At 46.7% G+C, this 14,770-nt stretch overlaps 1 protein-coding gene across 4 annotated transcripts in view; it reads right to left on the minus strand.

Moving 5' to 3' along the window:
- Nucleotides 1-14,770, minus strand: part of PDZD2 (PDZ domain containing 2) — a 287,308-nt gene that overhangs the window by 92,082 nt on the left and 180,456 nt on the right. For all 4 annotated transcript variants that reach the window (XM_044276397.1, XM_044276399.1, XM_044276400.1 and 1 more), the window contains one exon: nucleotides 934-1,076. In XM_044276397.1, coding sequence (XP_044132332.1) covers nucleotides 934-1,076 — 143 coding nt within the window. The remainder of the gene's footprint in view (nucleotides 1-933; nucleotides 1,077-14,770) is intronic.

The raw sequence follows: 14,770 nt of genomic DNA on the forward strand, positions 1-14,770 counted from the left end.
TGAGGTAAAGAGCTGCCTCATGCTCCTCTCTACTTGTCAGGGATTAGGATCCTGAATACAGATGATAAGAACTTTAGCTGAATCTATGGGAAATTTATTTCATGAGGAGACATGAAGTACAGATAGAACGGACAGGACAGACTGTGGCAATGGAGACTGTAAACAAGTGCTGCTGCTCATTATCTACACCTCACAATTCTCTAATGTCTCCTCCTCTCCGCCATTCCCACAGAGATTCACCTGTATTCAGGATCATGATTCCTGACAAGCAGAGCAGAGAGGAGGATGAGGCAGCACTATGGCTCATTGTGGTGAAGTAACTTGCCCTCCTGTGTGATTAGGACAGGTTTTTTGTGTACTCCTAGAACGGCAGCCATTTTATTTCGCCTAATGATTGCTGCCCAGACAAAACAAGCCATTCTAAGTAATGAAAGGTATTTGTGAATATATTTATTATAAAATAATATTTAAGTATTTTCATTTTAATTCGTGGGGAACCCCTTTAAGTTACTAGCTTTATCCATTACACAGTGGATGGAGCTATAAAATTCTGGCATTGGTGCTACTCTGAAACAGCTGATCGGTGAAGGTGAGGGGGGTAGGACCTCTGACAATCAGATATAGATGATCTATCCTAAGGATGGTCCATCAGTTGTAAAATTCTGCAACAAAAAAAAACTCTTTAAGGGTTATTCCCAACTCATATCATTATGATATATCGCTTGCATATGCCATCATTCACCTCTGGGATTTGCACTCATCCTGAGAATGAAAGGGTCACCTTTTTCAGAATTTTCCTGCAGATTGATGCTCCTGCTGGGCAGGGAGCTGCAGCACGGCACTATTAAAAGGGAAAGGGCTCATGCTGCAGTACCTGGCACAACTGGGAGCAGGTGCATTATGTCAACATGTGTGTACTATATTGTACAATACCTGTCTGCTGAGCCTCCTTCTTCTACATGGGCTACAACAATGCCATGTGGAGACCTCTTGGAGCCCCGGCCACCTGTAATTTGAATGCCTAGTCCATCTGATCCCTTCAGCATGTGCATCTTCCATATGCAGCAGCCTTCTCGCTGAAATAAAAACATACATATGACATACAGTGGTATTGGAAAGTCTTCAGACATTTTCACATTTTGTTATGTTGCGGCCTTGTGTTAAAATTTAAAACAAACATTCAACTTTCCCCCCATCATGAGAAAGTGAGAACAGAATTTTAGAAATATTTGCAAATGTATTAAAAAGATTTTTTTTTAATTTCGAATGGACATAAGTATTCAGACCCTGTGCTATGACACTTGACATTTAGCTCTAGTGGACTCTTGATCATCTTTGAGATGTTTCTACACTTTGCTGTCTCCTGTGGTAAATTCAGTGGATTGGACTTGATTTGGAATGACACAGCCCTGTCTATATAAGATCTCACAGCTGACAGTGCATATCAGAACAAAACCCAAGCTATGAGGAGGAAAGAACTGCCTGTAGGGATCAGAGACAGGATTGTGTGAAGGCACAGATCTGGAGAAAAAAATGTTTGCTGCACTGAAACTTCCCAAGAAAACAGTGGTCTTCATAATTCTTAAATGGAAGAAGTTTGGAACAACTAGGACTCTTCCTAGAGTTGGCCGCCCCAGTAATCAGGGAGAAGGCCATTGGTAAGAGAGGTGACCAAGAACCCGATGGTCACTCTGGCTGAGCTGCAAAGATCCTGTGTGCAGATGGCAGAAAGTTCCAAAAGGTCAGTCATGACTGCAACAACCCACCAACCTGGGCTTTATTGCATCAGTGGCCAGAAAGAACCCTAAGTAAGAGACGCATGAAAGCTGCCTGAAGTTTGCAAAAAAAAAAAACGTCTAAAGGACTCTCAGACTGTAAGAAACAAGATTCTCTTGTCTGATGAAACCAAGATTTAACTTTTTGGCCTCAATTCTAAGCCTCATGTCTGGAGAAAACTGGGCACTGCTCATCACCTGCTCACTAAATCTGTATAGTGAAGCATGGTGGTGGCAACATTATGCTGGGGGTAGGGGAACAGGAAGCCTGGTCAGGGTGGAGGGAAGGCTGAATGGAGCAAAGTACAGAGATATTCTTAATGAAAACCTGATCCTGAGCTCTGGACCTCAGGCTGGGCCAAAGGGTCACCTTTAAACAAGACAATGACCCTAAGCACACAGCCAAGACAACACAGGAGAGGCTTAGGAACAAGTCTGTTTTTCCTTGAGAAGCCCAGCCAGAGCCCTGACTTGTACCCAATGGAACATGTCTGGAGAGACCTGAAAACGGCTGTCCACCGATGGTCCCCTTCCAACCTGACAGAGCTTGAGAGTAAATGCAGAGAAGAATTGCAGAAAATCCCCAAATCCAGGTGTGCAAACCCAGGTATGGGATTCAGCCGGTTGCCTCCGGTTCTCCAGATCCGGTTGTTAAATTACAGCCGGATCGGAGAACCGTGTTGCTGGCTGAATCCTGATCCGGAGCTCGGCAGCAGGTCAGGGGGAGATGAGCGATACAGATTTATGTTGCAGCAGAGCAGAGCGTCTCCCTTTCCTGCTCCTCTGATAGGCTGCAGGCACTAGGTTTGCAGCCTAGCAGAGGCTGGCACAGGCGGAGCGATGACATCATCGCGTCCGCCTGAGCCGAGATTTGCACTGCGTGGGACACAGGCCGGAAGAGACCTGCATCGCTGCCAGCATGGAGGTAAGTATTAGTGTTTTCTTTTCTTTTATGTGGCGCACTATGGGGGCATCAACTGGGGGAATTACTGGCACATGATGGGGGACACTATGGGGGCATTACTGGCACATGATGGGGACAATATAGGGGCATTATTGGCACATGATGAGGGATACTATAACAGCATTACTGGCACATGATGGGGACACTATGGGGGCATTACTGGCACATGATGGGGAACACTATGGGGGCATTACTGGCACATGATGGGGAACACTATGGGGGCATTACTGGCACATGATGGGGAACACTATGGGGGCATTACTGGCACATGATGGGGGACAATATGGGGGCATTACTGGCACATGATGGGGGGACACTATGGGGGTATTACTGGCACATGATGAGGGGGGCATCAACTTGGGGAATTACTGGCACATGAAGGGGGACACTATGCAGGCATGATGGGGAACACTATGGGGGCATTACTGGCACACGATGGGGGACACTATGGGGGGCATTACTGGCACATGATGAGGGGGGCATCAACTGGGGGAATTACTGGCACATGAAGGGGGACACTATGGGGGCATGATGGGGAACACTATGGGGGCATTACTGGCACATGATGGGGGACAATATAGAGGCATTACTGGCACATGATGGGGCACACTATGGGGGGCATTACTGGCACATGATGGGGACAATATAGGGGGCATTACTGGCACATGATGAGGGATACTATAGGAGCATTACTGGCACATGATGAGGGATACTATAGGAGCATTACTGGCACATGATGGGGACACTATGGGGGCATTAGTGACACATGATGGATACTATGGGGGCATTAGTGACACATGATGGGTTACACTATGAGGGCATTACTGGCACATCATGGGGGACACTATGGGGGCATTACTGGCACATCATGGGGGCACTATGGGGGCATCTACTGGCACATCCTGGTGGACACTATGGGGGCATCTACTGGCACATCCTGGTGGACACTATGGGGGCATCTACTGGCACATCATGGGGGACACTATGGGAGCATTACTGGCACATCATGGGGGACACTATGGGGGCATATACTGGGGGAATTACTGGCACATCATAGGGGACACTATAAGGGCATCTACTGGCACATGATGGGGACACTGTGGGGGCATCTACTGGGGGCCTTACTGGCACATCATGAGGGACACCATAGGGGCATTACTGGCACATCATGGGGGACACTATGGGGGCATCTACTGGGGGAATTACTGGCACATCATGGAAGCCATTATGTAAGCATCTACTGGCACATCATAAGGGAAACTATGGGAGCATCTACTGGGTGCATTACTGGCACATCATGGGGGACACTATGGGGCATCTACTGGCACATCATGTAGGATTATGGGGGCATCTTATACTGGCACATTATGGGGGCACTATGGTGTTGGAGGGTGGAAAGAACACTATGGAGGCATATTATATAGGCACATTATGGGGGCACTATGAAGGGGCATTTATACTGGCGCATTATAGGGGACACTATAGGGGAATCTTATTCTGGCACATTATGGGGGCACTATGGAGTTGGGGGGGAGAACACTATGGGGGCATATTATATGGGCACATTATGGTGAAGGGGAAGGAGCGCTATGGGGGCATTTTATACTGGCACATTATGGGGGACACATTGAAGAAGGGGAGAGTACCAATTGGAACCGAACCCAAGTTTTGTAAATGTTTTTTTACAGTACAAATTAATTTATGGAGCCAATACATTCTAATACTGTATGGAGATCCTGCTCAGTACAGTATTACAACAAAGTTTTATGCAAATCGATTCGCTCATCCCTAGACATAATGTTTACACTATTAGTGTCGGGGGGACTTTTTGCTGGGTGCAGTTATTTTAAGGCAGTGTGTGCCAATAATTATTGAAGGGGCACTATCTTTGTGGTACTAGTGTTATCATGGGGATTATCTGTTTCTGTAGTATAGTATTGGGAGCACTATCTGTGTGGTACTAGTATTATCAGGTGGATTATCCGTTTCTGTAGTATAGTATTGGGAGCACAGCGGGCACAGTATTGGGGGCACTATCTGTGTGGTACTAGTATTATCAGGTGGATTATCTGTTTCTGTATTATAGTATTGGGGAGCACAGCGGGCACAGTATTGGAGGTGGCAGGATGAGTTGTTCAGAAGGTAGGAGAAGGATGGAAAAGTAGGAGCCTAAGATGTCTTTTTGTCAAACTGCAGAGACAAGAGATGGGTGAAAATCATCATGGGGTTCTGGTCTGAAAGGAGAAGATGAGGAAAGAGAACATCTACATCAGAGGCGACGTCACTGGATGTAAGAGGTATGTGGCGCTGTATTCTGGATAGCACTGAATATATTATGTATGCAAATATGTCTTTAGTGCTAGGTACTGTCAAGCACGTACCAAGACATACGGCCGTCCCGGCGACATTGAGTGGCAGGAGATCTGTGAGACTGGCAACACGTGGTATGATCTGACAGGTTTTCCTTGTGGATCAATAGGCGTCTGTGTTGTTTCTGGTAATGGCCGCACCCCTTGCCTCAGGTGTTGCTAATGTGGTAATTTAACCTTCCTTATTTACAGTTGCTTCTCCCACTATGCTGTGTGGTTTATAGCTTCTGTGCCTGTGGATAGTTTGAGGTTGGATCTCAGCTGAGTTCCTGGTGCTTCCATAGCTTATTTGAAGTTAAGTCTTTCCTTTACCTTTTGTATTTTGTTTGGGTTATGTGTGTTGCTTTTCCCTATTGTTTGTATTAGGCCTGTAGAAGACTCCTGTTCGTCCTTCCTTTTGGAGGAACAGGTAGTCTCGTGCCATTAGTTCCAGGGTCCTATAGGGCTAGATAGGACTCTAGGTATTTCTGCGTATGAACTAACCTACCTTTGGGGTCTGTTCATACTGGTAGTCAGTCAGGGTTAGGGTTTTCACTAGGTGGTGTCCATCTTCCTTCCCTAGTTCTCAGGCCTGATTCATTGTTCCCCCTTCCCTCCTATACAATGTGTGGTGTTTCCCTCCTACACCGAAGCGTGACATTATAAACTGCCAAAATCGTAATTATTTGTTTGTTTGTGTGCAGCCATGGATCCTGTTGCTGCACTGGCAGGTCAGCTGCAAGGGCTATCTTTGGAGGTAGCTGACCTCCGCACGACTGTCTTGCAGATGCGGAGATCACAGACTGTTGGTCCTGGTGGTAGTGGTGGAGACCAAGCCTATCTGAAGCATAAAGTTACCCTCCCGGACAGATTCTCTGGGGGACGTGATAATTTCATTTTGTTTAGGGAGGTGTGCAAACTGTATTTTAGGCTACATCCACACTCATCTGGGGATGAGAAACAGCGAGTTGGTGTGGTTATTTCCTTACATAAGGGGGATGCGCAGTCATGGGCTTTTTCTCTGCCAACCGGATCGCAGTCTTTCCGGTCGGTAGATGAATTTGTCGAAGCTTTGGGTCTTATCTATGATGATCCGGATCGGACCTCTCTAGCCGAAACCAAGCTGCGCGGCCTTCGTCAGGGTGATCGCCATGGCTCCTTAGGCTTTTTAAAAGTTGGGTGGTATGTGTGTGTAGTGTATATATGGTGTATTTATGTATGTGTACCATGTATATGGTGTATTTATGTGTACGTGTGTGGCATATATATGGTGTATGTATACGTAAACATGTGTCATGACGACGCGTGTCCGCGGTTGAGTAGGGGACCTGTTGTTAAAAGTTTGAATCCCACCTTGTGGAATCCTATCCAAAAGACTGGAGGCTGTGATCACTGCCAAAGGAGGCTTTAACTAAGTCCTGAGTAAAGGGTCTGAATACTTATCTCTATGTAAGATTTTAGTTTTTCTTTTTCAATAAATTAGCAAAGATTTTGAACATTCTGTTCCGACTTTCTCCCTATGGAGGACTGAGTGCTGAATGATGGGGGTAATACCTTTTTATAGTTCTATTTTAAGCTGTGAAATCTCAAGACAACTTTCCCCACAGTCCCCTACAACTGCATCTTCTTCCAAACACAGTCCATTTGTCTAAGGCCTAATTCAGACAACAGTCATTTCTGCCCATGTGCTGTACCCAAGTCACACTCCAATGGAACAGAAGACTTGATATAGGAGACAAGGTATTGATCACCATCTACATCAATGTTCACATGCATAAACACATCCGGCAGTATGTAGATATTGATGTAGATGTTGAGACAATTACTGTATTTATCAGAGGGAAATCCTTTATTTCTATTAATTAGGGGCAGGGTAATTCATTCTTTAACGTAGGCAAACACAAATCACCCAGAAATACAGGAACAGCGGCCCTTGAACGGGGTGTGGAGGACCCAAGGAATTCAGAGCATGGAGATGGCATGGCCCTCACAACACTGTCCTCTCTGTGATCTGCATTCCACGAAAACTCTGGACCATGTCAAACAAAGAAATGCATCAAACTTTACATTTATCACCAAGGACCATGTGAATACAGGACGTGCTGAACACTGGCCTATTGTCTATACTGTGTGAAGTATCTGGCGCCTATCTACTGTGATCTCTGCAGATATTACATACGGCTGGCGTTCCAGAAGGAATGGCCCTCAAGTCAAGGAAGGCACTGGAACGTATTGGTTGTAGCTGTTTCTAGAGACAAAACCGACTATATGTAAAAGACGGTTACATTATTTTTTTTTTAACATTGTGGACAATGGGCGACACATGTCACTTTAGGGCTATACAGTGCATACATTGAGCCTTGAGACCAGAGTAAAAATTAAAGATCCTCGTCCCAGTAAACAGGGCCACCCAGCTATAATACTGGTGCATTCTTAAGTCTCAGAGGGGTCTTTGGGCCCCTTCAGGCTCCTGGGCCCAGTAGTGATTGCTAGCCCTGCACGCCCCTGCTTGTGACAGAGGTACACATCAGGTAATACGTCTGACAGAAGAATGTGTGATGTGAACAGGTCCTTACACTAGAAACAACCCCGCAGTTGTGTGAGAAGCACAAAGTCAGTAGGGGTTGCTAAACATAAACAATATTTCCGTTCACCAACAGCAAGCAGAGAGTCTGAGGAACAGAAACAAAAGAACACTGTAAAGCTGCATTATTTTGCATTATACAATACTAAAATGCATTTCTGTAATACCGGACATGTGTAATTTTTATGTCATTATATAAAAGCCAAAGCTAGGAGTGGATAAAAATAAATAAATCTTTCTAATATCATTCCCCTCCACGTACTATACCTTCCTTACATCAACTTCAAAAACTACATCAGAACGACAGGTGTAAATGTGGTCGACTGAAAGGCCTTACTGAAGGCAAAGTAAAGGGGTTTAAAAAGCCAGGAAGAGTTAAAAATGAAAAAGAAGCATTTCTCACCTCCACCAATCCCCTGTTTCGACACTGTCCTGCTCTACACACAAGAAATGGCTTTGAATGTTCGCTCAGCCAATCACTGACCAAAGTGGTACCCGCCTCAGCCAGCGATTGGCTGAGTGAGAAATTCCAGCCATTTCCTGTGTGTCCCGCTGTAACCAGGAAGTGGGGAGCAGTACGGACCAGAGCAGAGAACCGGGGATCCGTGGTAGTGAGAAATGCTTCTTTTTATTTTATTTTTGCCCTATTGTTGTTTATTTTTTTAAAGAATGATCTGCCCCTGAAAACCCATTTAAAGAGTTTCTGCACCAGTCTGTATTTCTCCTTCTCTGCTGTACCAGTCAGAAAGTAGGCAGTAGTGTTGGTGAACAGCTATGGCCTTTTTATATAGGATTATCTGGAAGAGCGTCTTTGGGGATTGTTCTCATACTAAGCTCATATTCCCTTGGACTGGAAACTACGGTACTTTTCTTGGAGAGTTAAAAGTTGGTGACACACGGCACATGAGGAACACTCCTGCAATCCTTTGCCTGACCCAGTGCCCCTATCCAGATGATATCAGCTGCTTGATCCACCGCCATGCGTCTTCACACCAGACTCCTGTCTGTCTCTCTATCTATATGTGACTATTACTACAGGGGTATACAGAAGTTCGGCTTATTAGAGTCCACCAACCTCTCTGAAGTAACAATTCCTGCATTGAGTCATCCCGCGCATGGCCCGAGGATCAGGATTTTAGCTGGATTAGCATATGGTGCACACAATATTCAATGCAATATATTGTGGCTGCAAGGAAAGCCCCCAAGGCAAAAGTCAATTTTTGCCCCCTCTCAAATCAAAAAGCATGCTGTCTCCTGACTGTAGTTCCCTTTACATCTCTCCCAGACCTTCATCCAGCCATCTACCAGCTATGACTTGCTTGTCCTTTTGCCCTGTAATACTGTACGGTGCCTACTGTACTGCTTCAAGTGCTCCCTAAAACTGCACCTGCTGTGTCCCATGTATTGTGCCCCCAACATATTGTGCCAACTGCCCCCTTCCACAGTTTTCCCCATGTACCATGCCAGCTGTGTCCTCATGTATTTTGACTGCTGCCCCCTTGTACAGTTTTCCCCATTTATTGTGCCCGTTATACTTCCTAGTAGGGATCGACCGATTATCGTAAGTACCGATATTATCGGCCGATATTCAGGATTTTGTACATTATCGGTATCTAACCTTGCCGATATACCAATAATGCGTATAAAGCGAATACTAGTGAGCGCTTCTATTATGGAAGCGCGCACTATTATGCATCAGGTGCCGGGAACAGGGAAGAAGCGCAGCAAGCGCTTCCGATACTCACCCTTGCTGGTCTTCTTTGATGAGGCCTGCGCTGCACTGTCCTGACCCCGTACAGCGTCAGGACATAGTGCTCGCACTATGTCCTGACACTGCACGCTGTCAGGCGACAGTGCAGCGCGGGCCAGAGAACACAGGGGAGTGAGACTCCGGACCCGGAGATGAAGAGGAGCCGCGGTGCAGGAGAGGTGAGGAGTTTTTTTTATTTTATTCGTCTGAGGTCTGATAGGTGTTAAAAAAAGGTCTGATCTGAGGTCTGATAGGGGTTACTAAAGGTCTGATCTGAGGTCTGATAGGGGTTAATAAAGGTCTGATCTGAGGTCTGATAGGGGTTACTAAAGGTCTGATCTGAGGTCTGATAGGGGTTAATACAGGTCTGATCTGAGGTCTGATAGGGGTTAATACAGGTCTGATCTGAGGTCTGATAGGGGTTAATAAAGGTCTGATCTGAGGTCTGATAGGGGTTAGTAATGGTCTGATCTGAGGTCTGATAGGGGTTAATACAGGTCTGATCTGAGGTCTGATAGGGGTTAATACAGGTCTGATCTGAAATCTGATAGGGGTTAATAAAGTCAGTGAGGAGGGGGGCATGGTGTGAAAATTGGCATTTGGCACTAGTATATTATAAATGTAAATTATAAATTGACTACCAACTAAGGGCTTTATTATTTTATAATTTACATTTATAATATACTAGTGCCAAATGCAAATTTCCACCACCTCAGTGACTACCAAATAATATAATATATATTATGAGATATAAAATATTGGTAAAAATTATCGGCTATCGGCCTGAAAGTTCACAGATTATCGGTATCGGCTCTAAAAAAAATCAATATCGGTCGATCCCTACTGTCCTAGTACTGTTCCTCTTGCGCTGTCCTACACATCCAGGATTCAGCTCCGACTAGGAGGAAATAAGGTGGTGGCTTTCTGTGACTTGAATGGGTCAGGGACATCCATGGGGCAGCCGCTTGGCACCATGTCCCATACCAACCCCATGGTCTGCTTCTCGTATAGTCACACATACTGGACTATATAGAATCGTATGTTTTCACCAGGGGTCAGTCCGACAAATGGTTTCATGTCACGAGATTGATCTGGGTGGATACAGGAGTAAACCATCGATACGAGCCCTGGCGGCAGACCTTGCCGTGTTTACTTCATGTATTTGCAGACTATCTGAATATTTGGGGAAAATTGGTCAAAAGTGACGTTTCAATCTAAATGTTTATGAGTTCGAGGGCGATCCACTGTAGGGTCTGGATTGTATTTTCAGGTCATGACTTTCTTGGTAAATTCAAAAGAAATATATTAACGTGTATCACAATAAAAGCTGCTGGTAGGAGAATTTACTCCTGTAACAACACAAATCACCAGTACATAGAAGTCCTGGAGCTGTCACGTTATTAACCCCATAAGAATGCAGCTATTTTCGGCCTCAAAAGGGGTAATAAAAAGTTCTGCTATTTTTCCAGAAACAGCGCCACATCTGTTCAATGGCTGTGTCTGGTATTGCAGCTCATCCCTATTTAAGTGTATGGCAGTGAAGTGCAATATCAGATCCAGCCCACGGACAGCCGCTGGTCTTGAACAACCCCTTTAAAGACACTGCAGTTTATTCACCACTACGTTCTTAGAGCCATAACTTTTTTTTTTTACTTCATTTTCCGCAGAACAAGTTTTGATTTTTAATGGCACGATTTTGGAGGTTCATATTAGTGTATTGACAGCCTTTTTTTTTTATTTTATATTTTATAGTTTTTTGTGGGGGGGGGGGGGGTGAAAAAAAACCTGCAATTATGTCACAGATTTTTGGGATTAATTCTTACAGCATTGACTATGCATTATAAATGATGTGTTAACTTTATGTTGACTCCTGTGCCCGCGCCATTCTCAGACCTTTGACAAGAGGAGCCGTCGCCGACCCCGACATGTCTGTTTTAGTACCTACTTGCTTTCCCCCCATCTATACTAATAAAGCTCTGTGTACGTGCTCAGGGCTGGTGTCCGTGCGTGTGTGCCGATTATAGAAGTGCGCATGCGCAGCAGACGGACACACGCCAATCCAGGTCGCAGAGCTGGGCTCGGGGGCACAGCGGCGGGACACTGCGCATGCGCCCGCTTCCCCACACGCGCAGTGCGGCCAGACGCCGCTCCATCGGCACACACTCCACGGACACTACATGTGCAACATCCTATTGTAATGGCAGCGGGAGGCAGTCACTGTATTACACCGGCCCCGCTCACTTACTACATGGTGAGGCAGGAGGCCGGGCGGGCGGCCAGGCCCCTGCTCCGCCCCTTGCATGAATGAAGCAGGCGGCGCAGGCGCATGACATAGTGAGTTACACTGCCAGTGCCTGGCCGCCCACCCGGCCTCCTGCCTCACCATGTAGTAAGTGAAGATCGTTATTATTATTACAGTTATTCAAAGTATTACTACTCTGAGCGGGGCCGGTGCAATACAGTGACTGCACCGGGCCCCGCTGCCATTACATTCACACTAAACAGCGACACTGTTATGGGGTATCTGTGGATGACACATAGCATAAGATGCTATGTGTCATCCACAGATACCCCCATAACAGTGTCAGCCACAGACCCCAATAAGTGTCAGCCACAGCGCCCCCATAAGAGTGCCATCCACAGATCCCCCATAACAGTGTCATCCACAGATCCCCCATAACAGTGCCATCCACAGATCCCCCCCATACCAGTGCCATCCACAGATCCCCCATAACCGTGTCATCCACAGATCCCCCATAACAGTGTCATCCACAGGTCCCCCCATAACAGTGTCATCCACAGATCCCCCATAACAGTGCCATCCACAGATACCCCCATAACAGTGTCATCCACAGATCCCCCCATAACAATGTCATCCAAAGATCCCCCCATAACAGTGCCATCCACAGATCCCCCCATAACAGTGCCATCCACAGATCCCCCCATAACAGTGCCATCCACAGATCCCCCCATAACAGTGCCATCCACAGATCCCCCCATAACAGTGCCATCCACAGATCCCCCCATAACAATGTCATCCAAAGATCCCCCCCATAACAGTGTCATCCAAAGATCCCCCCATAACAGTGCCATCCACAGGTCCCCCCATAACAGTGCCATCCACAGATCCCCCATAACAGTGTCATCCACAGATCCCCATAACAGTGTCATCCACAGATCCCCCATAACAGTGCCATCCACAGATACCCCCATAACAGTGTCATCCACAGATCCCCCCATAACAATGTCATCCACAGGTCCCCCCATAACAGTGCCATCCACAGATCCCCCATAACAGTGCCATCCACAGATACCCCCATAACAGTGCCATCCACAGATCTCCCCATAACAGTGCCATCCACAGATCTCCCCATAACAGTGCCATCCACAGATACCCCCATAACAGTGCCATCCACAGATCTCCCCATAACAGTGTCATCCACAGATCCCCCCATAACAGTGCCATCCACAGATCCCCCCCATACCAGTGCCATCCACAGATCCCCCATAACCGTGTCATCCACAGATCCCCCATAACAGTGTCATCCACAGGTCCCCCCATAACAGTGTCATCCACAGATCCCCCATAACAGTGCCATCCACAGATACCCCCATAACAGTGTCATCCACAGATCCCCCCATAACAATGTCATCCAAAGATCCCCCCCATAACAGTGCCATCCACAGATCCCCCCATAACAGTGCCATCCACAGATCCCCCCATAACAGTGCCATCCACAGATCCCCCCATAACAGTGCCATCTACAGATCCCCCCATAACAGTGCCATCCACAGATCCCCCCATAACAATGTCATCCAAAGATCCCCCCCATAACAGTGTCATCCAAAGATCCCCCCATAACAGTGCCATCCACAGGTCCCCCCATAACAGTGCCATCCACAGATCCCCCATAACAGTGTCATCCACAGATCCCCATAACAGTGTCATCCACAGATCCCCCATAACAGTGTGTCATCCACAGATCCCCCCATAACAATGTCATCCACAGGTCCCCCCATAACAGTGCCATCCACAGATCCCCCATAACAGTGCCATCCACAGGTCCCCCCATAACAGTGCCATCCACAGATACCCCCATAACAGTGTCATCCACAGATCCCCCCATAACAATGTCATCCACAGGTCCCCCCATAACAGTGCCATCCACAGATCCCCCATAACAGTGCCATCCACAGATACCCCCATAACAGTGCCATCCACAGATCTCCCCATAACAGTGCCATCCACAGATCTCCCCATAACAGTGCCATCCACAGATACCCCCATAACAGTGCCATCCACAGATCTCCCCATAACAGTGTCATCCACAGATCCCCCCATAACAGTACCATCCACAGATCCCCCCATAACAGTACCATTCACAGATCCCCCATAAGTGTGCCATCCACAGATCCCCCATAAGTGTGCCATCCACAGATCCCCCATAACAGTGTCATCCACAGATCCCCCATAACAATACCATTCACAGATACCCCCATAACAGTGTGATCCACAGATCCCCCGTCACAGTGCCAGCACCACTGTTCTAGCGCCCGTTATTGTAACGGGCTTAATGTCTGGTATAACAATAATCCTGGAGCATCTGTTCTTACGACTCTATGTTGTGCCATTCCTCTATTATCCCTGCTAGAAGTTGTCTATGAAATAAAGGTCCAGATGGGTGATACCAGTTGGGGTTGTGTCCCTGAACAATGTGCCACTATCCAATCAATGCTGGTGGTGCCAGTCTGTGTAGGGACACAACCCCAACTGGTAACACCCAATTGGACCTTCGTTGCAAAGTGCTAGTAATTCATTCATAACTTCTAACAGGAATAATAAAGAATTATTGGGCCATAAGAATAGATGCTCTGGACATTTCAGTAGAGGTTACAGATCCCCTTTAAACAGTACCAGCACCATTAAAGGGGTTTTGCGGTCAGATCCTCACCTGTCAAGAGGATAGGTCATCAATATATAAAGACCAGAAAACCCCTTTCATGTATGTATGTGGCATAAAAAACATTAATTTCGAAGCTGGCCATAAACAGCTGAACCTACAGATTTCGGTGGGACCAGCGGACCATCTACTGTTTGGCTGCGCCCAATTTACTCCTGACAGCAGATCTCGGGGGGGGGAATGAAGGATCAGGCAGTTGAATTTCAACATGCCCAATCCTTTGTTTTCCAGGAGATAAGCCACTGCCAGAGATGTCTGGCAGTGGCTTATTCTCCTCTTCCCCTTTAAAACGCATGCTTGTTCAGCCAAGCCGGGTATACATGTGTATTGGGGCAGGGAGCCATTGCTGTTGGCCGTACAAGTGTTTTGCTGAAATGTATGGTCCCGG

This window comes from Bufo gargarizans, chromosome 1, assembly GCF_014858855.1.
Source record: "Bufo gargarizans isolate SCDJY-AF-19 chromosome 1, ASM1485885v1, whole genome shotgun sequence".
Taxonomy (NCBI): Eukaryota; Metazoa; Chordata; class Amphibia; order Anura; family Bufonidae; genus Bufo; species Bufo gargarizans.